This window comes from Anas acuta, chromosome 4, assembly GCF_963932015.1.
Source record: "Anas acuta chromosome 4, bAnaAcu1.1, whole genome shotgun sequence".
Lineage (NCBI taxonomy): Eukaryota > Metazoa > Chordata > Aves > Anseriformes > Anatidae > Anas > Anas acuta.
This window is the reverse complement of record NC_088982.1, coordinates 71,594,437-71,618,252: the sequence shown is the minus strand read 5'-3', so window position 1 is coordinate 71,618,252 and position 23,816 is coordinate 71,594,437. Positions and strand designations below refer to the sequence as shown.

Sequence of the window (23,816 nt, the reverse complement as noted above, 5' to 3'; positions counted from 1 at the left end):
CCAAAAAACTAGGCTGAATATTTGATGTAGGCCTAATGACTGTCAGAGTGGCACCAAGAGGCAATCAGTCTTCCAATGTAGCAGCAGTTTTGCCTGCTAAATGGAGCAGTAAAGTTTTGCATAAGGCCTAAAAGAGAACTGTAGCAAGCTCGTTGCAAGGTATCTGTAGAAACCTGTCCAATATTCAGCAAAAAATAAAAATATAAAATATAACAAAATAAAAAATAAAAATTGCTCCCTCTCCTCCATTGGAAACACCTTCCCAATTTTGTGCTGCTTGCAGTCAAAATGATGTTGGTACTTTGTTGACACAGATCTTTCCTGAACAAACAAAGATCATGAAAACAGTCAAGAGTTGTCAGATGATAGGGAAGAGCGAACATTTCCCCATGGCAAGGAAAAAAAGCTATCATCATCAGCCTAAAGAGACAAGGGTTGATTTTTGTTTACAATACTTGAATGTGAGAGCAAACTGGGCCACCCATTTAGAGATGGATTCTGCTCCTTGATTGCACAGTTATTTTTAACTTCTGTGTTTTTATAACAAGTCTGGCTATGAACTTTGCTACAGTTCCTCATACAAAGAGAATTCACAGACTTTCAGCAAGACTGCTGTATTTTAGATTAGATGGCAATTTTATTTGAAAAGTGACAAAGAAAAAAGTGGCTTCTCTAGCTTGGCAGATCTGTGCCCTGTGTGTATTCAGTTATAATTTATTCATGCTGGTGATGAAATACATTCCCCTGGTTTTTAGTCACTCAGCCCTGCAGAGCTGGTGGAGCTCAGAGAGACAAGAGCAACTGTGTTTAAGGGCTTCCCAGAACGTATCAGCGTGAAACTTGAATGTTTTTTATTTATTGGTTGGGTTTTTTTTCTTTGTTTCTAATGTGGTTGTGATTTCTGTAGGTAGCAAGTACAGGTGGATGTCCCCTACATCAACCCAACAGAGCTAATATGCATCCAGATGTTTGTGCCATTAAGGCACATCCAAAGACTGTGATGGGCTCCACAGAAATCCCCAAGCCCCCTAGTTCCTGGGAGGCACCAGGCAGAGCAGCTGAGTGCGTACATATCAACTTGGCAGAGCATTGTGCACCACCATCAAGGCACAGTGGTGTGGCTGTCATCAGCCTGGTGTCCCTCAGAAGGGTGGCCCCACTGCAAAGGCTCTGTGGGCTGCATGCATGTGTAGTGCTACCCAGGAAATCACAGGAAAAAAAAAGAAAAGAAAAAAAAAAAAAAAAAAAAAAGGAAGCTTTGATGTTCTTTGGTCTGATTTCCTCAAGTAACAGCAGAATTGCTTGTAGTACGAAGTGGTGAAAAATTCATGGCTCAGACTTTTCACCCTGAAAGCTGCAAGACCTGGTTTCTACCAGGTGATTTTGAAAATAATAATAATGCATTGGAGGTGTTCTCATTTCTGACCCTTAGGATGTATGCCAGTTATCTTGCCAAGCCTCTTCTGTTGCAAACCTGGAGGCTAGAAATTTAGTTTTAAGGAAGACCTATTCAACTAGCAGTAGGCAACACACTATGAGATTCGCCATGAAGAAAAATCTATGAGATTCTGACATAAATCCCTTGTCTCCAAAACCAAAGGCTTTGAACAAAAGTTGTGAGATTTATGACAAAAAGCACCAGGGCTGTCAGCAAGGCATATAAAAATGCTGTTGTTTAAGCAAAGGCTTTAGAAGACGTAGGTCTGCAAAGTAAGCAAGGCTAGATTTTGGCCATAGAACCACCTCTGCCATTCAGCCCTTTGACACAACAGTCAGCTCTGCCTCTTCCATGACAAGCAAACTTGTCATGGAGGTCACAATTTCAACCAGTTACCATGTAGGTCATGTAATGCTTAGGCCTCCCTCATTTCACACAATTTGGGTCAATTCCTCCATCTGTTACGTCACAGGAGGAAGTCATAGAATCATAGAAGCACAAGGTTGAAAAGGACCTACAAGATCATCTAGACCAAACGTCCTCCTATCACCAATACTACCCACTGAGCTACTAAAGCATATCTCGTAGCACCTTGTCCAGGAGCTTCTTGAACACTGTGAGGGACGGTGACTCCACCAACCCCCGGGGCAGGCCATTCCAGCACCTGACCACTCTTTTTTTTTTCCTGATATCTACTCTAAATGTCCTCAGGCACAACTTGTGGCCATTTCCTCGAGTCTTATCATTAGTTATCTGAGAGAAGAGGCCAGCCCCCAGCTCCCCACCCCTTCCCTTCAGGCAGTTGCAGAGAGCAATGAGGCCTGTTCCGAGCCTCCCCTTCCCCAGCCCAAACCCCCCCTGCTCCCTCAGCCGCCCCTCACAGGCCTTGTGCTCCAGGCCCCTCACCAGCTTCATAGCCCTGCTCTGGACACGTTCCAGCACCTCAATGTCCTTCTTGTAGTGAGGGGCTCAAAACTGAACACAGTACTCAAGGTGTGGCCTCACCAAAGCTGAGTACAGGGGACGATCACCTCCCTGCTCCTGCTGGCTACGCTATTCCTAATACAGGCCAGGATGCCTTTGGCCTTCTTGGCCACCTGAGCACACTGCCGGCTCATGTTCAGCCGAGCATTGATCAACACTCCCAGGTCCCTTTCCTCTTCACAGTCTTCCAGCCCCTCTGCCCCAAGTCTATAGCGCTGCATGGGGTTATTGTGGCCAAAGTGCAGGACCCAGCACTTGGCCTTATTAAACCTCAGCCCATTCACCTCAGCCCAGCAGTCCAGGCTATCCAGATCCCTCTGAAGGGCTACCCTACCCTTAGGCAGATCGACACGACCTCCCAACTTGGTATCATCTGTAAAGTAACTGGGGGTACACTCAGTCCCCTCACCCAGGTCATCAATAAAGATATTAAACAAGATAGGCCCTAGTACCAACCCCTGGGGGACACCCCTTGTAACAGGACACCAGCTGGATTTACCTCCATTAACCACAACCCGCTGGGCACAGCTCTCCAGCCAGTTCTTGACCCAGAGAAGAGTTTATCTGTCCAGGCCATGGGCAGCCAGTTTCCCCAGAATACTGTGGGAAACCATATCAAAGGCTTTGCTGAAGTCTAAGTAGACTACATCAATAGCCCTTCCCTCATCTACCACTCTGGTCACACGATCATAGAAGATGAGGTTGGACAAGCACAAGTCCACTTACTCGAGCAAGGAAGGTCTAAGCTTGTCATTTGTAAGAAAATCTGTAGGTCCAGTCCCAAATTTTAAAAATGCTCCTGCCTAAAAACAGAAAACAGAAGGGAGTGGTCCTTCCTATCCAGAGATGTGTGGGACAGCCTGCTTTTAGGAGAAGCAATGCTCCTGCAATGTGTTATGTGTATGTGTTTGGGGGTATGAAAAAGTACTGTTCCATCAGGTAAATGGCACAGATGACAAGGATGCAGCAGAAAAATTTCTGCCTTCCCAGTGTCTCCTTCCAGAGTCTAGATTTTAGCTTCCTAAACTTTAGGGGAAAGTTTTACTTGGAAGAGCACAGGGGTGTTGATGGGTTGTTGTTGTTGCTGTTGTTGTTGTTGTGTGGTAATTTTTTCATTGGTACTTAATTTCAGTAGATTCCCTAAGATAGAGAAGTTTAGAAATCAAGCAGCCAAATATATAAATAAAAAGAGAGAGAAAAAAAAATGATGTCACCCTCAAGCAGTTCCATCAAGGGATGACATTTTAAATCACATCATGTCTCACACCCATTTCTTAGTGCAAAATAAATCACTTGAACAGAGTGCAAGCCAATTTTTACTTTAAAAAATGTTGTGTCCTAAGGCTCTCTTCTTGAACTTCAAAAGCATACTTCATAATTACTCTACCTATCAAAGGAAACTCAATATTTCACCTCCAACCTCCCTCTGCTTGTGTTATAATTTTTAATTGTTAATAAATTATATTAATTTTAAACTGGTTATTCTCTCTCAAAATTACATCTTTCAAATGAGTATGGAAAGTTATTTTAAATTAACATATTTACCTTTAAATTATATTTTAGTAATTTGTTTATGACTTTTCTTCCCTATTAATTCCTACATGAGGATTTCAACCTTGGGATACCCCATTTAACTTTATTTGAATACTGCTGTCTCAATTTAAGAGCCTTAAATCTATTTCACGGAGCTTGAGATTTCTAGAAAACAGGTATTTTTGTTTTGTTAGCATAGTTACATACTTGAGTTTGGAGGCATCACTATGCACTGCACGGGCTTCTGTCATCACAAGCTTAAGACACAGGAGGAAAATTTGAAGTCATATTTACCATCTAAAAGCAGCTTTTGCAGGTGTGTACAGCACTTGTAAAGAATACGCATATCAATATTTCTGGTGGGGCTATATTATTTTCTTTAGCTAGCAGCTATATTACTTAACGCTCTATCCTTGCAAATGCATTCAAGAAGGGTAGATGCGGCATCTACTGCAGATGCACTCTTTTCTGTAAAGGTGAGTCTCTAAAGGTGAGGGTGCTTCTGGATAAAGAAAACTAAGTTCCTGTGTGTATTCCAGCCTGGTAATAAAGGCATCATTCTTAATAGTGCCCAACAGCCAGCATTCAGGAGTACTCACTGTTTTTTCAAGGCTGGTCACATGCTTAAATGAGTGAGTAACTACTGCAAAATGGTAGAAAAAAGCCAGCATGCCAATTTTATTACTATATATAGAAATGCTCTTCAAACTCTAGTACATGGCAATTACCCTCATGGCAGGACCAACCAAAATAGGTGGCAGTGTCCTGAGGTGGGACAGAGGCAGAGAAGTTCATGCCCAGGTGATGTTGAGTTTGCCTCGTGGGCTCCAAGAGTCAAGCAGAACTGGAGCACACGGCAAAGAAACAAAATGCACCCAGCTGGTGAACTCAACTTCTTGGCTGAACAAACAATTCCCCCATTAAAAGGAAAATCTTCCCAGATATGCTTTTGGGATTCCTGGGCAGCCCATGGGAAAGAAACACAGAGCAGAGACTGTCTCTGGATAGTAAGTTGTGAACGTAACATTAAGCTCAATGTGGACAGGATGCTGTTCAAGTGCCAAACAGATACCCCTGTAGCCTGCAGTTTTCAAAACTAAATAAACACTGGGACTATCTCAACATCCCTGTGTTACACAGCCACATACAAAAGTATTTTTTTTTCCAATTATCAGTAGACAACTGCAAATTGTCCATGTTCAAAGAACGCTGGCTACCTAAGGTGTGAAGCAGTCGGTACCTCAGAGATTGCTCTGCACCAAACCTGCCACATTTTGTCACCTTTCCCTCATTATTCTGCATACACAATAGTCTTCTCATATGAAAGAAATCCGGGTTTTGCTCGCTCTTCAGTCATTTCTCTGTTCAAAACGAAACCCACAGAGTCAATAACTTTTTGTGAGTCCTCATGACACCCATTGCTGGTGGATCACAGGAAGACTAAATCACAGGAAGAAGTACGAGCAAAGTAAAGCAAAATAGTTTCAGACCAAATTTACACTCTTGCATAAATCTCCGTACACACTCCCAAGTCCCAGCTCGTCGAGATGAAAACGCAGCTCCTAATTCTTCCCATATGCCTCAGACAAAACGTTATGAATGAAGCACAGCTCCCTGTCCCACTTTGTTCCCTTCCAGCGCAACCCACCCAACTCTGGATCAACCCGCTTGGTTCTCGCTCCGTCTCATCCGCCTGGTCGAGGCAGGCTGGGGAGCTGTGCCAGCAAAGACGCTGCACTCCTCCTCGCAAAGAGGACGGGTGCGTGAGGTGGATGGCAGCATGTGCTGGAAGGCTCAGAAGTGCTCGACACATGTGCTCCTCTCCGGCAAAAAGGCAGAGGGAGGGGATGCGAGGAACGGGGCAGCGCAGTTCCGCTCTTTCATGTGACGAGGGCTTCCAGAGGAGCGTGCTGCAGCCAAAGGGAGGCACGGAAAGCTTTCTGGATGTTCTAATTTATTTCTAATAGTTGTCTTCGTTTAAGGAGCAGCGTGTTTTCTCTTGAGTCTGGCATAGCCACTGGCTGAAGCAACAGATGTACCACTCTGATGATCCTGAAGAAGGGAAAAACATCTGTCTGCGGTAGCGTTTTTGGACTCTGAGGACCGAGTGTATAAGCCTATGGGAGCTTCACAGGCACTTGAAGTCCCAATTTATTCATTGTTGATTTATTTATATACCTTTATGCAAGAGCCTTGGTGGCACACAGCAATGTATAGAGAAAAGTTTCAGCATATAAATTAAATTTTAAGACATCGAGTTACAAAAAAAAGAAGAGGCTTTAGGTATGTCTGAAGCAGCATGTCGTTAGATATTTGCGTATTGAGGCGGGCATCTGACGTTTTATAGTATACACAATTGACACATCTGGGAAAATGCATGCACTGCCAGCTAAAATGCCTAATCTCTTCTTTAACACATCTGTGGTTTAATTACAAAACCTAGCGAACAATTAAAATTCAGGTCAGCACACAGCAGCACTACCATCCTTTGATGTGGGGTCAGTGTTGGTCACAGTCCTGTTCTCATTATATAGGTTAATCAACTTAGTGGAGTAACTATGACAGGGCTGACCAGAAATCCATGTAATTACCAATGCTCCGAGAGCGGTGGCAAGCGGGGCTGTTTTATTTGTTCGATACACAAATATTATTTCTTCTAAATAAAAACCAGCTCGAGATCCCAGATCCGGAGCCGTTGCTCTGAAGCAGATTTGTTTATTCGGCGAGTAACTCATTACTGCTGTCGCTCTCCTTATTGCCGTCCATCTGCACGCGCCCACGCGGCGGGGCGTGCACCCCCCCGACACACGTGCGAGCACACACCCACACGGTAGCCTTAATCTTGTAATTAGATTTGTACCGGTGACTACTTCTGCCCCTGCAGCATCCCACTGGCTGCAGTTGCTTGTGCTCTGCACCGACTTGCAAAGCCACCGCTCACAGATCCGCTCGCAGCAAATTTAGGACGAAACGACGCACACGTTGCTTTTGGTCTGGGAAAGAGGAAGGCACCGTGTGACACCGGCACGGAAGGGAGTGGGAATGTAGGTTTGTGACCTGGTCACCTCCACCCATTCGTCCATCTCACAAGAGCTGCTTGTTGTTGTTGCAAATTTGGGGGCAACTTCCATCCAGCACCTATCTCACAGAAGCGGCTCGCTGTGGCCGGATCAGATGTTGCTTTCTCTTGCCCAGATGTAGATTCTCCTTGATACCGAAACAAAGTAAACTCACCCCAAACCTCCAACGGGTAATCCCGAGTCCAGCTTGAGGGATATAACCAAGGCCCAGACATCCAAACCCTCCACACAGGAAAGCAGAAATTCCTGCCGGCTTTCTGGTAGGATGCACAGTGCCCCGAAAGCCAGGAGTTATCAGGCTGCTCAGCCTGGGATTTTCGCAATAGGCACCCAATTCTCCCTGAAATGAGAGTGACAGCTAGGAGGTTTGAGCCGGGATTTTTGCAACAGTCACCAAACTCCCGGGGAAATTCGGTGAGAGCTGAGAGTTTTGATCCCCCACATGAAAGTTGACAGGAAATTAATATGCATTTCAGTGGGGGTAGGACTCGGTCCGGGTGCCACACTCCCATAAGCTCTTTTGAAAAGCACAGCCTTAAAAGGTAATATTCTGATATCCTGACTATGCGAGGTTGGGTCATTTTTTTTCTAAATCTTAAAAATGTCTTAGTTATAATTTTCTCCAGCCCTTCCGTCCCCATGAGATAAAAGGAGCCTGGCTTTACACGCAGCAAGATTTACCAAAGGAGCCTCAGAGAAGTTTGAAACCGCCTCCTAAAACACTTCCAAATCAGTTTCTAGATTTTTCTTCCTGCACATTGAGTGCAACACGGGCAGGCAGCTAGGACTGAGCGAGGTGTCCCGGCTGAGCATTTGCCTGGGCTGAAGCTGGACCATTTGCTAGCGCCGCGATAACCCCAGGGGCACCCTCCCCAAGAGCAGCAAGCCAGACAAAGGGGACGCTGAGCCAACAGAGGAGCCTCTGGACATACGCCGAAGCACAGCCATAAAAGAAATGACAGCACAGTACAGCGTGGCATTGTGGTGGCACGCTGTGTTTTCATTAGGGCGTGTCAAAATTTTAAACTGGGACAATAAAGAAGGAAAATATTTTGGTAATAAACCCTGGGTTGTCCCTTTTTAAGGGAAAAGTTTAACTGCTGTAGGGGGGCAAGGACTGTGTTTTATTAGGTTTGTTGTCGGGTGTCTATCTCGTTGGCTTCCTTACATACTGTACTGGAATAGCAATAAATAAGAGGAGCCTTTAAGTGTTGCCACAGTGCTAATATTTACTACTTGTAACAGGCGTCGATGAGCAGATCTTTACTGCTCCTTTTCTGTTTGAGTCCTACTCCCTGAGACGCTCTGCTCTCTCATTCTCCCCACCCACTACATTTAAACTAACAAACCAGGTTTTCTTTATGTCATCTCCATCCATCCCAAGAGCTTTGATCACCAAAGGGAACATGCCAGCGCTGGCAGTGTTCTCATTTGAGGGGAAACATTGATATTTCCAAGTTATTTTTGTTGTGTGGCTGAATGACAGCAAGCATTTTCAATTGTTTTAGTCTTCCAAGAAGAAAAAAAAAAAAAAAAGAAAAAAAAAAAGAAAGTACTCTGGTCAGGATAGCTTATTTAGATTAAGCTTAAAATATCATTTATACTTTTTCTTCTTTTATTTTTTGAAACGACTTTTTAACTGCTTCCTAAAAAAATAAAAACAAACCTTCAAGAAAAAATTGTTTGGAAACGAAACACTGAAGCTCCTTGTTGTAGCAGGAGTCAAACAGGACATATTCATATTTTGCTTTCTTATGTTCAAATGAAAGTCACTGAAAAGTTCACAAACCCGCTAAACATTCACAGTTTTAATAAAAAATGGCATTTTGGGTAGAAAGAACATTTGGATTGATTTTTCATCGACTAGTGGAAGCTACCAGGGACTAGCACGATGTCTTCTTGCTGTTTCTCACCCCTGATGTTGCAATTTTGCTGCCACCCATTCTGTGGTCTTCATCTGCGTTGGGTCGGTTCACTGTGGAAAAGCACAAATGGAAACTCTTAAGACCCTCTTGAACGGAGCTAGGGGAGTACCAATGTGCCGTTACGGGTTGTGTACGTGTGTGTCTGTAGCAGACTGGGGAGCGTCCAATGCCAGAGCCATCTCTAGCACAACACGCAGCACCAGAGCTGGTCCCACTCGGATTATTTCTCTTTCTCTCAAGAAACCTCCCTTGGCTTCCTTGTTATTCCCAAATCCGAGAAACAAGTCCAAGAGCAGTGCTGTGCTGAGCCAGCAGGAGGTGCTCCTATAGCAAGAAAATCTGCCCAACAGACCAAAACATGGCTATGTGGCACCAAATTTCCTTGCCATTACCATACAAGAAGCCTTTGGCATGCTCAAAAAAGGGGGTTCGGTATGGCAGGGAAACTGGTTTGAGCTATCCTACAGCAGGAGCCTAGACAGACGCAATATTTTTCTTGTTTTTAAGTTATTGTAATCAAGCATATTGCAAAAGAGGAAAAAAAAAAATAATGAAAATATGTTATTAGGTCCTAGTAGACTTGCAATTTCTGAATTTCTTTTACAAATGCCCATAGAGTATTCCGTCTTTATCCTCCCAAGTCACTGAGAATAACACATCAAAGAGCATGTTTGCATTTCTATAATAGATAACAGCATTGACATAAGCTTCAGGGTTCATACAAACTATAAACTGAATTACCAATCTCCTATCTCACATATTTATAAACTGTAAGTCGAGCCTGGAGAAAAAATTCCAACTCCAGGTGAAATAATTATTCTGGGGCTTTTGAAGCGTCACTTCTGAGCTACAGCCCGAATTCCGGTGGACATGAATTATCCTGTTGGCTTGCACCAGCTTCTCTTGGCGTAGCAAGAGGCAGGCAGCAGCCTGGCCTCTGCCGGCCACTGCCATGGCTGAAAGCACAAAGCAAGACACCTTTCTCCTTGTACCTTAAGGAGGAGGAACATAGTTTCCCTGATTTCCAAGAAAGCTCACAGAAAAGGCCCATTTTTGGAGAAACCAGGCACCATACACCCTCCATGGACACCAAAGCATCGATAAAGCCAGGGCACCTTGCCCCAGAGGTGAGTGCAGCAGGCTGAGAGCTTGCAAGAGACCACGGGGAACCATGCAGTGAGTCTGCCCTGGCGTTGTGTCACTGCAAGAAGTCAAGGAAAGGAGCTTTTCACCTCCTGCCATGAGCTGGGCCGTGTGTGACTCACCTAAACCACCGGGTGAGAGCGTGGTTCTCGTGTGAGACAGGCTTGAGTGCAACACCAGGTCTGGAGACGACGTGAGTCACCCTGAGCAACCCTGTTCAGTTTGGGGGCACTGCGTTGTCAGAAAGGAGAGCAAAGCAGGAAGGAAAGCGTTGTCAGAAAGGGTTGTACTGTCACACACGATTACCTTCACCGAGAAACCAAAAACCTGAAGCCAGCGACGTTCGTGGGTCTCAAATACTGGTCCGAGCCATCAGCTCCAAGTCACAGCCCCTCAGAAGGTCTCTGCTGCTGCTGCCACTGTTCAGCAGGCTCAAAAAGAAAGACAAGGTGTTAGAGGAAATAACAGCCTGATGTGTGAGACAGGATGTTCTTGGGTAGTTTTACAAACGGCAACTGGAGTCTAAGCTGGGCGCATCTCTTTGTAGACCTCATACAAGACCTGTAGCCCCGATGGTGTTATGTGAACTCAGCAGGGCACAAAGATCATCTGGTTCTGGACTACATAACAAGGCGTGGGCATTTAAGGCACAAAAAATTACAGGGGACATTTATTACGGTTTTGTGATGAGGGTTCAGACCTCTCCTCTTAAGGTCCTTAAAAAGCATCGTGTCAGAAATAGCTGTCATTTTTCATTTCGTGACTTTCCACTGGATCAGCCCTACAGTTCCTCCAGATGGCACAGATAAGAACAATCAATTTCCTTGCACCATCCCCTGTTGCATTATGCAAACACTGGGAATCCATTAAACGCAAGATTTTTAACTAACTTGCAACTGAAACCAACTAGCTTTTTTTGGTGGTGGTGGTGGTGTGTTGTTTTTTTTTAGCTGTAGGATGAAAAGCTTTTCTCTAATGTGTGGCTAATTCACTGAGCATTTACCAACTTCAAAACCTTCCCAGACAGACAGGACTGCTTCCAAACCAGACCAAACGTAACGTACCTGAAGCTTTGCTGCTCGGTGACAAAACCAGCCTGTAAGCAGCCTGTACTTTTTGGAGAATGCCTCCTTACCCTCGCAAGCCCGATCGATTCATGTTTGCTTGCTACCGCACCAGTAAGAACAAAGTTGGCAATAGGATTTGGGGTCGGATCGGCGAAAGGATTCTCGTGACAATGGCAGCATTCACAAGCTCTGTCAACGCTGCATGGTTTATTTAATTCAGCAAACACTTAGCTTTGGCGGCAGAGAACGGCCAAGCGATGGAGACAGAAATATTAAGGTAGAAGGGCAGAGCAAAAATTTCTCCTGGCTAGACCATGACTAGATTCAAAGGGAGACTGAGGGGGGAGAGGGACTTTTTTGTTGTTGTTTCTGGGTTGTTGGTTTTTTTTTCTGAAACAGAGTCCTGTTCTTGTGCTGCAAGTGGCAGAAACATGAGGTGAGGATCATTAAGCGATGAAGGCTCTGCAGCTGACAGATTACAGGACAGATTTGGCTCAGCCTCTTTAACTTTGCTCCCCTGCGAACCGAAACACTGTTTTATTTTTCTCTTTGGAGACATTATCTAAGAGGATCAATACATGCGAGAGAAGCATGTTCAGCCTTCTGGGAAACCGAGACATGGCACTGAAAAGACGCTCAAAAAAAGGCAGCAGAAAGTACTTGACTCTTGAATAGGTTTGTGTTTAAAAAATTGGACGGCGTAAGTGAAAGATGAAAAACTGTTCCAGTAGAATGTGCAACAAGCCCTTAAAATGGGAGTTTACAAACAAGAGCCCCTTTGTTCAGTGGTGCCATTTCATTTGGGGTTTGGAGTCTTTTTTTTTTTGTTCATTTCTGGCTCCAAATTGCCTTAAGAGAAACTAAAAATAAATCTTGCTCCAAAATCTGGCTGAAACAATATTTTTAGGTTACAACACACAAGAAAGCACGTGAGCATGATGAGAGGGCACATTTGGCCAGCTCCCCTATCAAAAGGTTTCCAAACTTGTTAGCAGGATAGAAATGGGGCAGAGCTTCCCGTGCATCGGGGAGATGCCCACCACCACCCCAAAAGTGAGGCTGGTCAATAACACGGTGCACGGAGGGTTTCACATGCCTCTACATAACGCCTCACTGCCAGTTGCCTTATTTTGATCTCCCAATGACTTGCAGCTTTCCTGCTGGTGCTACCAGCACGGCTGGTGGAGGTGCTGGAGCCAGATCTTACGCTGTTTGAAGGATGAAGGGCTTCGGGGCTTCAGAAGGCACTTACGTCAAGGAGCCCTACAGACTGAGAGAGCTGTCCTTATAGTTTTCGTGTGTGTGTAAGTGAAATAGATGAGTATTCCTGCAAAATTCCTGCCAGTTAAACCTTCCCGTTACATCAACGTGTCTGAAAGGCCAGATTCACTCACCGTTATTAAACCAGTGATGGACCACGCACAGAAACCCTCCTAAGTTAAGTAAGGATGGGTAATTGTATAGCCCCACCACGCAACACACCGGGATCGGCGTCCCACTGTGCTCCTCGCTGTGCAAACACAGAGGGCACCGTGGGCCAGTTCCAAGACCCAAGTCTCCGAAACCACAAGCAAGGATTAATTTTAAGCAACTGCTGCCAAGGCTGCTGGAAGTATGTGCCTGAAAATCCTTTCATTGTCCCTTGTGTTGGAGGCCTTGAGATTAGCAATTAGCAACCGGCCTCCTTTGGCAGTGTTTTCCTTGCTTTGCTGTGGAACAATTGGCATTAAACGCTTGCAGGTCTTGGTCAATATCGTTGTCTTCTTTGCTGGTGTCATGTCCAAGTCCCATAAAAATAAGACTATGGGACAGTAAGGGACCTGGGGGCAAGTTTCAGCCCATCCTGCTGTTGCACATGGCTTTGCAGGCAGAAGGGCCGTGCCCCCACTGCACCAGGCATGGAGGGAAAGACACCTTTCTTCACGTTTTCTGTGGATCCACCTCTCTGGTCTGCCAGAGGATATTTCCCAATGCATCCATAATAGCTCCCAAAGCACCATTTCAACATCCATGCACAAAACCTCCTGACGTGTCAGGTTTTAGAGGACCACGAACTACCTTAAAAACGGGACATAAAATTAAAGAATTAACTGTTCACAGCTCCCGGTAGGGAACTCAGTAATTAATATATAGCTTAATCTACGACTTCTGCTATCCTTACGCAGCTCTAGCACTTTGGCCTGCAGCCCCTGTGTTTTAATTGCTCTCGCTAAAGATAACGCTGCTCTAATGCAAAATAATCTGGTGAATCCTATGCCCGTATCGGGGCCAAATGCCGGGTCTGTTAGACAAAAAGAAGCCAGCTCAGCACAACAAGGTGTTTGCCTGAGTTCGAGGGAAAACAGAAAGGTTTACTGCAAGTCAGAATACTGCATTGAAAATTAAATTAAATGCCACTAAAAGCTAATTTTTATGGTCATTGAATATTGTTTTTTTGTGGTCAACGTTTCACGGATAATCTTTTGTTAACATATAATAGTGAGCCACAACTTGTCTGCATGCCAGTGTTACCCTCTTGAAAGAAATATAAATACCGTGCAACACTTCTGATCTTTCTTATATAAAGATCATTTTTTTTATGAAACACTATTTAGATGCTTCATGGCCGGCAAACATAAATAAATGTTATTAAAAGTAGTCTCGGCTGAGAGAGAGGTCTGAAAGACTGCATTCCTCGAGGGAGAAGCAAATAAACCAGGGAAAGTTTTATTTCATTATCAACGTGGTAGTGGCATGCACACATCAGCTGGTATTAATCTTGGTTATAGCTTGAGGCTAGCGACTGACGGCATGCTGTAAATTCAAATTCGGAAGGGAAAAAAAAAAAAAAAAAAAAAGGTGATCCTCTCCTCCTGATTAATATATTAAAGCTCATTTTAAGTTGGATCAGATTGCAGACATCTGACTTTCACGTCACAGCAAGTGTTTGGGTCGGTTTCCGCTCTTTTGGTTTTTCCAGGCCGCTTTCCTCCGCTGCGTTACGTTCCCTGTGCCGGGACGGGCTTCCTGCGGTTGGAGGTTTAGGGACTTTTCAAGCCGGAGGTTGTATCCAAACGGTCGCGTTTCGTAGCCAAAATGAATTTGCCTAATCCTTTTCAGAATCCATTTCTAATTCAGGCCTCCATAACATCCTATGGCAAGGCGCTTCGTAATTTAATTACACGTCGCGTGAAAAGGTAGTGAAATTAGGAGAAGTTATTAGGGTCTCTCAGCCAAGGAGAGCATTGTTAGCTGGAGCGTCTTATTTTGTTGAAAACCCTTGCTGGCTGGGGAGGAAAGACTGCTCCTGCTGTTCTTGCTTTCGGCCGGGAGCGTGGAGGAGAGGAGGAAAAGCAAAGGCATGAGGGAAAGCAGGGCTTTCTGCTGGGATACGAGCAGCCGGGCCTCACCCCTCACACAGGGCTTATCCCGAGCAGCTCTGGCTGGGCTCAAGAGAAACTGCACGTGGCTTTTGCCCACGTCCAGCCCTTTATTCCCCCGAGCCTTTGGTGGAGTTTCCGAAATATTTGACTGAAACTGCCCACGGAGGCAGCAGCCTGCAGGAGCTGGATGTGGCCCTCTGCGCCCCCGTCCCCATGGAGGTGCACGTCCGTGGACTGCTACCAGAGCCTGAACTATGGGGCTATGGTGCTGAGATAAGAAGCCTCTCGACAGCACCACAGCCTCCTGAAAACTCCTCTCTGACTGCACCACAGGCTCCTGCAAACTCCTTGCTGCGTTTCTCTGTCACCGGCCTAGCAAACCCTGCAGGCCCGGCTGCCCTTCACCCGCCGCCGTTCAGCACCTCAGCCAGGCAAACCGACCTCTGCTGCCTCTCTGGGAGGCGAGAGCCGGCTCTCGACACCAAATCCCAGCTCCAAGCAGCCTCCCCAGCACGCAGGGAAACTCGCCGCCTCCCTGCCAGCTCCCCACGCTTCCCACGGGGGAGCGTTTCCCTGCTCCTCTCCTCCTTCCCCATCCAGCTGCGTGTGCGCGGAGGACACGGTCAGGCAGAGGTCAGGGCGTTGGAAAAAGCAAAAAAAAAAAAAAAAAAAATTAAAAAAAAAAAATCAAAGAGGAGTCACGCACGCGGGGAGCACATTCACCGCATTGCTGAACTGTCTCACCAGCCCGGGAGCAGCCTCCCACACGCCCGCGCCGCCGGTGCGCAGCTGCCGCTGGAGAGCTGCCCGCGGATCCGCCGCCCTCCCACCGATCCCCGGGGACCTTCTCTGGAGCCACCAGGCTTCTGCTGGCCACGGGCGGCCGGGCACGCAGGAATCCTGTGGCCTAAAAGTCAGGCAGGGTCCACAAGGTGCTCCCTCCGAGTGCCTGGGGAGTGCAGGGCAGTGCTTCCGACACCAGAAAAAAAAATAAAAAAAATAATAATAAAAACAAAACCTGCTGGTGCGGTCAGCTCTGTGTCTTAATTCTGTGTTTGGTGGGATACATAAATTGGGTTATGCTGAGCTCCAAAGTAGGCCTAGCTACAGCCAGGCCGAGGGCTTTTGCAGAAGGATGACTTCTCCACAAAGCGCCTCGCGTCCTTCTGGGACCATAAATACTAATTATGCGCCGTGCCAGCGAGCACCGGTAGGAAGAAACCTTTTCAGCCTCGGGCTCCCAAGGATGTGTGCACAAAACCACCAGCAAAAGCCCTTCCGTGGCTTTTCCCTGCTGCAAGCAAGAAGCCACAGCGTGAGGTGCTCACCGAGGTTCCTGGTCAGGGCCCCAGGAGCTGGATGGAGGTGCCGACCTGGCTGGAGGGGCCTCTGGATATCACCCCCTGGCCATGGCACCCTGCCTCTCCAGGACGGGGAAAATTGCCACGTCTGGGCCACAAATAGCTTTTATTTATTTGGGATCAGAATTTCTGCCTCTGAGCAAGGAGATGTCGATGTAAATGGGCAGAAGTGCTACTCTGCCATTAAAAGTCTTTCCTTCGGCTGGCATCTCTCCTAAGTGCCGCATCCAACACAACTCCTAAAGTTTGGGTTTTGGAAGATGCCCTTGGGGATGCGGGACCACGCTCCCTTTGGGTCCTTTTAAAAACCCCGGCCTCAACATCCCAGCTGGGGGGCAGCGAGCTGCTGTGCTCGTCCCGGCTCTCACCTTCCCTCCACCACTCGGTGCGCAGCGCGTCGGGCGCTCGGCGCCGTGCCTCCCAGCCCTGCCTTCCCTTTCATCCGCACGCTGCGGATTATCCCATCTGATGAGTCATCGGAAACAGCCCTGCGGTGGCAGGGCGCGATGCGAGGGGTGACTTCGCACGCTGCTTCGTGTCACCATTCCTGGGATGAAGCCGTGCCGCTTCCCCCTCTCTCTCTCTCTCTCTTCCGCGCTGCGCCGTGCGGAAGAAAGCAGCCCCTGAACCGGCAGCCGTTTAATCTCAGAATAAGATAACCTGAGGCATTCAGGAGAGCTGAGCCACCAGCGCCTTCGTCTAAACAAAAGTTCTTACAGCAAAAAGCACGCCGCTGGGATTTGCCCATTCAAATCTCATAAAGCCCGTGTTGCCGCGCGGGCGAAGGAAACCCGGCTCTTTAAACGAGGTAATTCCGGGCTAAGAACATTAATGGCATCCCAGAACCGGAAAGCTGGATGTGTAAATTAAAAAGCAAAAAAAAAAAAAATAATAAATCACATACACACTCCTAATATCCTAATACCTATTACACGCGATCTCTTTCAAAGTAGCTTTCGGTGAGCAGCGCGGTGATTCCTTGCTGCGGCTGCCAGGCACGCAGCCGGGATGGGATGGGATGGGATGGGATGGGATGGGATGGGATGGGATGGGATGGGATGGGATGGGACGGGACGGGATGGGATGGGATGGGATGGGATGGGATGGGACGGGATGGGACGGGATGGGATGCCCTTTGTTACAGTCCTGAAGTCGCATCCGCATCCCTCAAAGAGTCGGGATCACCCAGTTTCGGCACGGATTAATCCCCTGCTGTCTCTTCCTCTCCCCAAAGCACGGATCTGGGGGAAGCACAGCACCGTCCCCCCCGCTGGGCAGCAACCCTCTGCTTCACCTCCCCAAAACCCGCACCCCAAAGGCTGCCAGCGTTGGGGTCAGCCCACAGCACCCACATCTGCTGGGGAAATAAACCCGAAGGGGGGGGGGGGGGGGGCATGCAGGGGGGGTGGTGTTTCCCTGGAAAACCTCCCTCCAAAGCCCCCCAGCGCCCTGAGGAACACGGGGGGGCCTTCCTGCCTCTCCTCGCCCCGCCGGGGAGGGCACGGAGGGGGCGCAGCCCCCCGGGGGGGGGGCTCAGCCCCGGCCGTAGGGACGCGCCGTCGGGCGGCAGCTGCAGGCGGAGCCGCTCGGCTCCGCTTTGAAACAAAAGGCTTATTTTTTTTTTTTTTTTTTTCCCTTTTAAGAGAAGAACTCCAAACGTACATTTGCAGAAATATACGTTTTGTTTTGCTTTTTTTTTTTTTTTTTTTTTTATCCCTGCGCTCCCCCCCCCCCCCCCCAACCATGTGCGCAGCGCTCCCCCCCTTCCCTCCCCTTTTCTCCCCCCACGCGTCTCCGGGCTGCGTTTTCTTTTTTTTTTTTTATTATCATTCCTTTAATTATTATTATTACTTTTTTTTTTTTTTTTTTGGCTTTCCTTCCCCAACCCCCCCCCCCCCCCTCCCACCCTCCCCCTTCGTTTCCAGCTCCCCAAACTCTTTGATCTCCCCTTGCTGTCTCCTTACCCGGAAGAAAACCCTCGGCCGGCTCAGCTGGGAGCTCGGCGCACACGTGGGCGCCCTGGCGCGCCTCCATGCTCCTGCCAAATTTAGTCGCACAAAGGGCCCGGGGGGGGCTCGGGGGGGGGGATGAAAGGGGCCGCCGGCGGGACATCAAAGGCTCCGCCGCCCCGCCCCGCTCCCGCCCTCCCCTATATACCGGGCGCCGGCGGCTTCGCACGCAAAGGGGGTCCCCCCCCCCTCTCCTCTCCTGGCCGGCCTTGGGGCACCATGGGGGGGGGATTTGGGATTTGGGGAGCCCGTGCGCCCCCCCTCCCCTAACCCTAACCCCCCCCCCGAGCCCGCTCCGGGGTTGGAAACGGGGGTCTCGTCCCCGTCGGTTCGTGTTCCCCCCCCCCATCTCCCCAATTTCCAACCCCGACCCCTCGGATCGGGGCTGAAATTACAAAAATAAATAAAAAAAAAAATAATAATTAAAAAAAATCACCCAACATCACTAAACCGGCGAAAATAACCAAAACGAGCTAAAACGCCCAAAACGGGAAGAAAAAAAAATATATAATAATAATATAAAAAATACAAACCCCAAAGCCACCCCCCCACCCCAAAAGATGCCCGAAGTGCACCGAGAGCAGGCGGCCCCCCCCCCCCCCAAAAAACCCCCCCGGCAGCCGCCAGCTCTGCCTCGTCTCCAGTGAAATCTGGCGTCGGAGCTGAGGTTTCCTGAGTTTATCCCCTTGACATAAATCTTGCCGGTCTCCACCCCCGCCGCCCCCTTCTCCTCCTGCGAAGCCCGAAACCTGCTCCGGGACCGGCCCCAAAGCCCGGGATGGGGGTGCCTGGGGGGGGGGTTCTGGGGGGGGGCTGCCCGGCTCCGGTCCGAACCGCAGCATCCCCGAGGTGCCGCTTGCTCCCCGCTTGCCGCCTCCCCACGGCCCTTTTTGGGCTTTCCACGTCCCCCTTTTCCCTTTCTCCACTCTTTATTTTCGGTTTGCCCGGCTGGACAAGTCCTGGCCCCCCCCGTTTTACCCCCCCCCCAGGTTTCCCACTACCTGCTCCCCGTCCCGGGGCTTGCGGCTCCCAATTCCGCAGCCGCTTTTTAACCGCTCGCTCGTGGGAAACGCGGCTTTTGCACCCAAAAAAACCGGCGTGTTGGGACATTTCCGAGTGTCCCCAAAGCGGAGGGGGGGGGGCAAAAAGGGACAGGCCCCCCCAGGCTCCCCGCAGCCCTGCTGGGCCGATTTGGTGGGAGGCGGGCGGGGGGCGAAGCGGAGCGCCCCGACGCCGAAATCACGGGCAGTGCTTTGCAGCGAAATGCACGGATTTGCTCGCTTACGTTTCCTTACATTTTGGGACAAATACCTATTTTTTTTAAATTATTAGCGTTGTGGGTTTTTTTTTTGTTTTTAACGCGTCCCTACCCCGTCCCACCGCGGAGCTAACGGGGCAGCGCGACTTCCGAAGGGACGGCACGGGGAGGAGAGTTGGGGAGGGGGGGGGGACACACACGGGGACACCCCCCCACGGCTCCCCAAAACGCTGCCCCCCCCCTCGCCCCCCAGATCCCGGTGCCCCCCCGGCGGCTCCTTTCATCCCCGCCCCGACGGCGGAGGCAGCGGGGGAGGGCGGCGGGGGGGGGGGCGGCCGCTTTTTTCCTTTTCCCCCCCGTTTTCCCCTCCCTTTCTCCCCCTTTCCCGGGCCGAGCCGAGCCGTGCCGAGCCGGGAGCCGCCGGACAAAGCCCTGGGGGGTGCCCCCGCCTCGCTTTTTGTCACCCCCCCTCCTTTTTTGTGTGTCCCCCCCCCCCCCCCCCCCCCCGAGCCATTTTAACCCGGGTGGCCGCAAACTTCGGGCGTGGGCACGGCTCGGGCCGGCTCCGCTCCCCTCCGCGACCCCTCAGAGGGAGCCGGGGGCTCGGAGGGGGGGTTGTGGGGAGGACCCTGAGGGTTTGGGGCCTCATTAAAACCAGGGCGAGCCCCCCCCCCACCCACCTTCTTCCCCGGGGGTCAGGACCAGGAGGGAGCGGGGCTCGCTCGGCCCCGAGGGGGCGGGCGGGGGGGCTCCGGCTGGCGAAAGCCACCACCCCGAGGGCTTGCCGGGGCTTTTTTTTTTTTTTCTCCTTCTTCCCTCCTCCTCCTCCTCCTCCTCCTCCTCCTCCTTCGCCTCCTCCCCCCGCTGCTCCTCCCGCTCCCCTTCCCGCGGCGGGCCGGCGGCCGCAGCAGACGCCGCGCTGCCGGGAGGATGCCGCAGCTGCCGGGGGCCGGGGGCGGCGGGGGGGACCCGGAGCTGTGCGCCACCGACGAGATGATCCCCTTCAAGGACGAGGGGGACCCCCAGAAGGAGAAGATCTTCGCCGAGATCAGCCACCCCGAGGAGGAGGGCGACCTGGCCGACATCAAGTCCTCGCTGGTCAACGAGTCCGAGATCGCCCCCGGCGCCAACGGGCACGAGGTGCGGGGAAGAGGGAGGCAGGGAGGGACGGAGCTGCCCCCTTTTTGCCCCTTTTTCCCCCTAGAAAAAAAACAGCCCCGGCCCCTCACCGCCGCTCCCGGTCCCGCCCGGGGCCAGGAGGTGCCCCCGAGCCCCCCGACGGCACCCGGGGCACCCCGAAACGAGCGGCGGGGGCAGCCGCAAACTCTGCGAGGGATTTGCCCCAAAACTGCTCGGGAAGAAATTCCCGACGCTAAAACAACGTGGGGCGAGCCGGGGACCCGTTTGTGGTTGTTGGCTTTTTATTTTGCCATTTCTTTTATTTTTTTTTTCATTCCGTCTTTTTTTTTTTTTCATTCCTTCTTTCTTCATTCCTTCTTCTTTCACCCCTTCTTCTTTCATTTCTTCTTTTTCCTTCTTTTGTATTCCTTCTTTTTCATTTCTTCTTTTTCATTTCTTCTTTCATTTCTTCTTTCATTTCTTCTTTTATTTCTTCTTTCATTTCTTCTTTCATTTCTCCTTTCATTTCTCCTTTCATTTCTCCTTTCATTTCTTCTCTCATTTCTTCTTTCATTTCTTTATTCATTCCTTCTATTCATTTCTTCCATTCATTCCTTCTTTTTTCTTCTTTTTTTAATTTCTTCCTTCTTTTCCTTTTATTTTTTTTTTTCCTAAAGACCTGGCAGCCCGATTCTCCCTGTTATTTTTGGTAACTCCCATGTAGCGAGGGGGTTTCGCCCGCCGAAGCTGGGTGTGTTTTCCAGAAATAAGCCCCTTTGGTTAAGCGCCGGGCGCTGTGGCTCTGTGGCTTCGCACAGCCACGCAGTTGTCGTAAAACAATCGCTTATCCAAACGATGATCCCGGTGCAGTTGCCTTCCAAAGGGCTTAGGAGGCAAAACAAAGATGCTTATCTCTTGCCCTAACTTTCTTCTGTCCCCAAGAAGATGTAAGCCCTGTGGCCGATACGTGAGCATCCACACAATGACTTTTCTTCTTTTCCTTCTTCCTCTCCGGCGGTGGATTCCCCGTGCTCAGGTTTCCAGGCAAACTCAGGCGCAGGATTCCTACCATGACAAAGGCAGAGAGCACCCCGAGGAAGGTGAGAACCGCACGGTCCCGTCGGGATGTATTGGCCCGAGCCCCCGCGGACTGGAATTTGCTTTCTCTGGGGAGGCGTAAATTTAGTATCTTTTGGGGAAGGGGGACGCCGGGGCGCTTTCAAAGCACGTTTGGAAAGGAGATGGATGTACGGCACGTTTATCTCGAGTGACCAAATGGTTCTGCAGTTGTCTAGAAACTGATAAGTAGGCCAAATGGATCCTCGCTGAAGAAATAACTATTTTTAGGATATCAGCTTAAACACATCTATCTCCCCACTCAGACGGTGCGGCCGAGTTGTGTTCAGAAACTGTGTGCTCTCTTCCCCTTAGCCAAAGTCTGTCCCTTAAAGCCCCTCTTCAAATCTGAACACGAACAGACCTCTTGCCATTTTTAATGTACCGGCCGGTTAATTTGGGTCGAGGAGGACAGAGGAAATAACAAAGTTTGTCAAATACCACTTAGGAAGCTGGACACGTGTACAAAGAATGAGTGCTGCGAAGGACGGAAGGCTGTGTTTAAAATGAAATGCTTATGATCATGAGCTAAGCCAGATGATAAATGCCATGTAGGGACGGGCACCGTTCGGTCCTGCTGCTTCCCGGGACTCTGCGGTGATCTGTCACAAAACTGGTCGTTAAAGAGCCTCCGAGCAGTAATGCCCACGCTGCTGGCATTTGGGCAGTTAGGGGGAGGAGATCAGCTCTGCACAGCCTTCCCTTCCGCCTCGCAGCCTCCTAAAAGCTCACCTGTGAGTGGTGCCACTGCCAGCGACCGTCGGGTGGGAGACCTGTTCGCCCCCTCCAGTGCCCATCCCTTTGCAGGGCCTGGGGCCAAATTCTTTATTTTCGTACAAAATCACCTTCCTCGCTTGGCTTCCCCCTCAACTAGAGTGCCATGCCTGTTACACAGCTTCCCCCCGACTCTCCCCCAAAAAATAATTCACCAGGGTCTCCTTAGAAGCCGGCCCTTGCCCTCTAATTGTTCCCGGTTAGCACGGCCAGCATGAATTGTTCCCTGCACACAGCGTCTCGGCAAGAGAAGGAAACAATTATATCTAGTTATCACTGCCCCGTTCCTCCCTTTCCTAACAATGATGTTGAAAACCCATACTGACAATACTTCTGAATCCACAAACCCTAGAGGGAGGTGTAAAATGGGGGAAGGCTGCTACTTGAGAAATGTCATGTCCCTGCTGATGTCTCTGCCTCTCTGACTGGGGGCTTGGCAAAATAAATGGGTTACTCTGAGGGTTTGTCGTATACTGAGTGTAAACTCCTCGCTGAATGCACGCAGCCCTGTAAGGATTAACTCTTCTTCCCCAAAAAATGTTTCTGTGAATTGCTGCAGACTACTTCCTGCTCGAAGTAATTGCCATAAGCGCGGAAGCGTTTGCACGCAGAGCATTTCCACGAATGGTACCTGTTCAAGTGCTCTGACTTACAAGAACTGCATGTGCGGGGAATAATGTAATCGTTGTTTCCTCTTCCACAGGAAAACATCCAGACAGTGGCTTATACAGCAAGGGACCATCCTACTCTGGTTATTCTGGGTATATCATGATGCCAAATATGAATAACGACCCGTACATGCCTAATGGATCTCTGTCGCCACCCATCCCCAGAACAGTGAGTGATCCCTTCCCAAGACGGGTTTTGGTGAGCGGGCTTTCCTCCTGCTCGTCCCGCAGCGTGTTTTCGGGTAGCTTCAGCCCAGGTGAAGGCTGAGCCTCTGGTGCCCGGAGCCTGCAGCCAGCGGGGTTTCAGAGCTCGTGGCGGTGTCGGTCGTGAGCCCGCTGGAAAAAGCTGCAATCGGCGATTAAGCGCAGCCTTTGAACAGGGCCGGGGGCCGGGGGGGGGAGCCCTGGTTTACAACTGTAGGATAATGTATGGCGGAATGATGTAAATGCCGTCTTTGTAGTCACTAGGACAGATGTGAATTTTCTGGCTTTAACTCTTTGTTCGGCGAGGAGCAGCGAGGGCTGGGAGCAGAGCCGCTCGAGTTGCTTGTCAGGGAGATGAAAAGGCTTGGTTCTTTTTTTCCTTCCGCCGTCAGATACGGCACTGCTCCGTGCTGACTGACATTTATTCCTGCCGTCGGCTGCGCCCTGCAAAGGCTTCATGCATCCCTGGGAGCCGTGCTCTGGCACACGCGGGGCGAGTTCCTCCACACGCTGTGAAACGAAACGGTGCTGTAGGGATTCGTGTCCACGGCTTCCCGTTACGTTGTGGTGGGCACCGATCCCTCCAGGCCGGTCCCTCTGATTTCGTTGCTGAAGATGTACCTGGACGGATGGACTTTAAGGCATTCCTAATTAATTTGGGGCAGTGAATTCCTCTGGGTGTGCAGAGAGAGAGGTGACAGGGAGATGATATTAAAACGAGCTGTGGCAACTGTATTAGCAGAGTGAGAGCGGAGTGGGAAACACATTTGCTCGG

The 23,816-nt window shown here is 49.6% G+C and overlaps 2 protein-coding genes and 1 long non-coding RNA gene across 6 annotated transcripts in view; 2 read left to right on the top strand and 1 right to left on the bottom strand.

The window, feature by feature from the left end:
* The window catches only part of ETNPPL (ethanolamine-phosphate phospho-lyase), a 397,476-nt gene that overhangs the window by 190,691 nt on the left and 182,969 nt on the right, over positions 1-23,816 (top strand). The window lies entirely within an intron of this gene.
* On the bottom strand, positions 8,616-17,982 carry LOC137856491 (uncharacterized). Its single transcript, XR_011096515.1, has 3 exons — positions 17,858-17,982; positions 10,410-10,534; positions 8,616-9,010 (listed from the first exon to the last, which is right to left on the bottom strand). It is a non-coding gene; the product is annotated as an uncharacterized lncRNA (long non-coding RNA).
* The window catches only part of LEF1 (lymphoid enhancer binding factor 1), a 58,195-nt gene continuing 54,355 nt past the window's right edge, over positions 19,977-23,816 (top strand). For 2 of the 4 annotated variants that reach the window (XM_068681930.1, XM_068681931.1), the window contains exons 1-3: positions 19,984-20,300; positions 21,316-21,379; positions 22,873-23,006. In XM_068681930.1, coding sequence (XP_068538031.1) covers positions 20,091-20,300; positions 21,316-21,379; positions 22,873-23,006 — 408 coding nt within the window. In that variant the 5' untranslated portion in view covers positions 19,984-20,090. Of the gene's footprint in view, positions 20,301-21,315; positions 21,380-22,872; positions 23,007-23,816 lie in introns of all 4 variants that reach the window. The other 2 variants (XM_068681929.1, XM_068681928.1) reach the window with 2 other exon arrangements.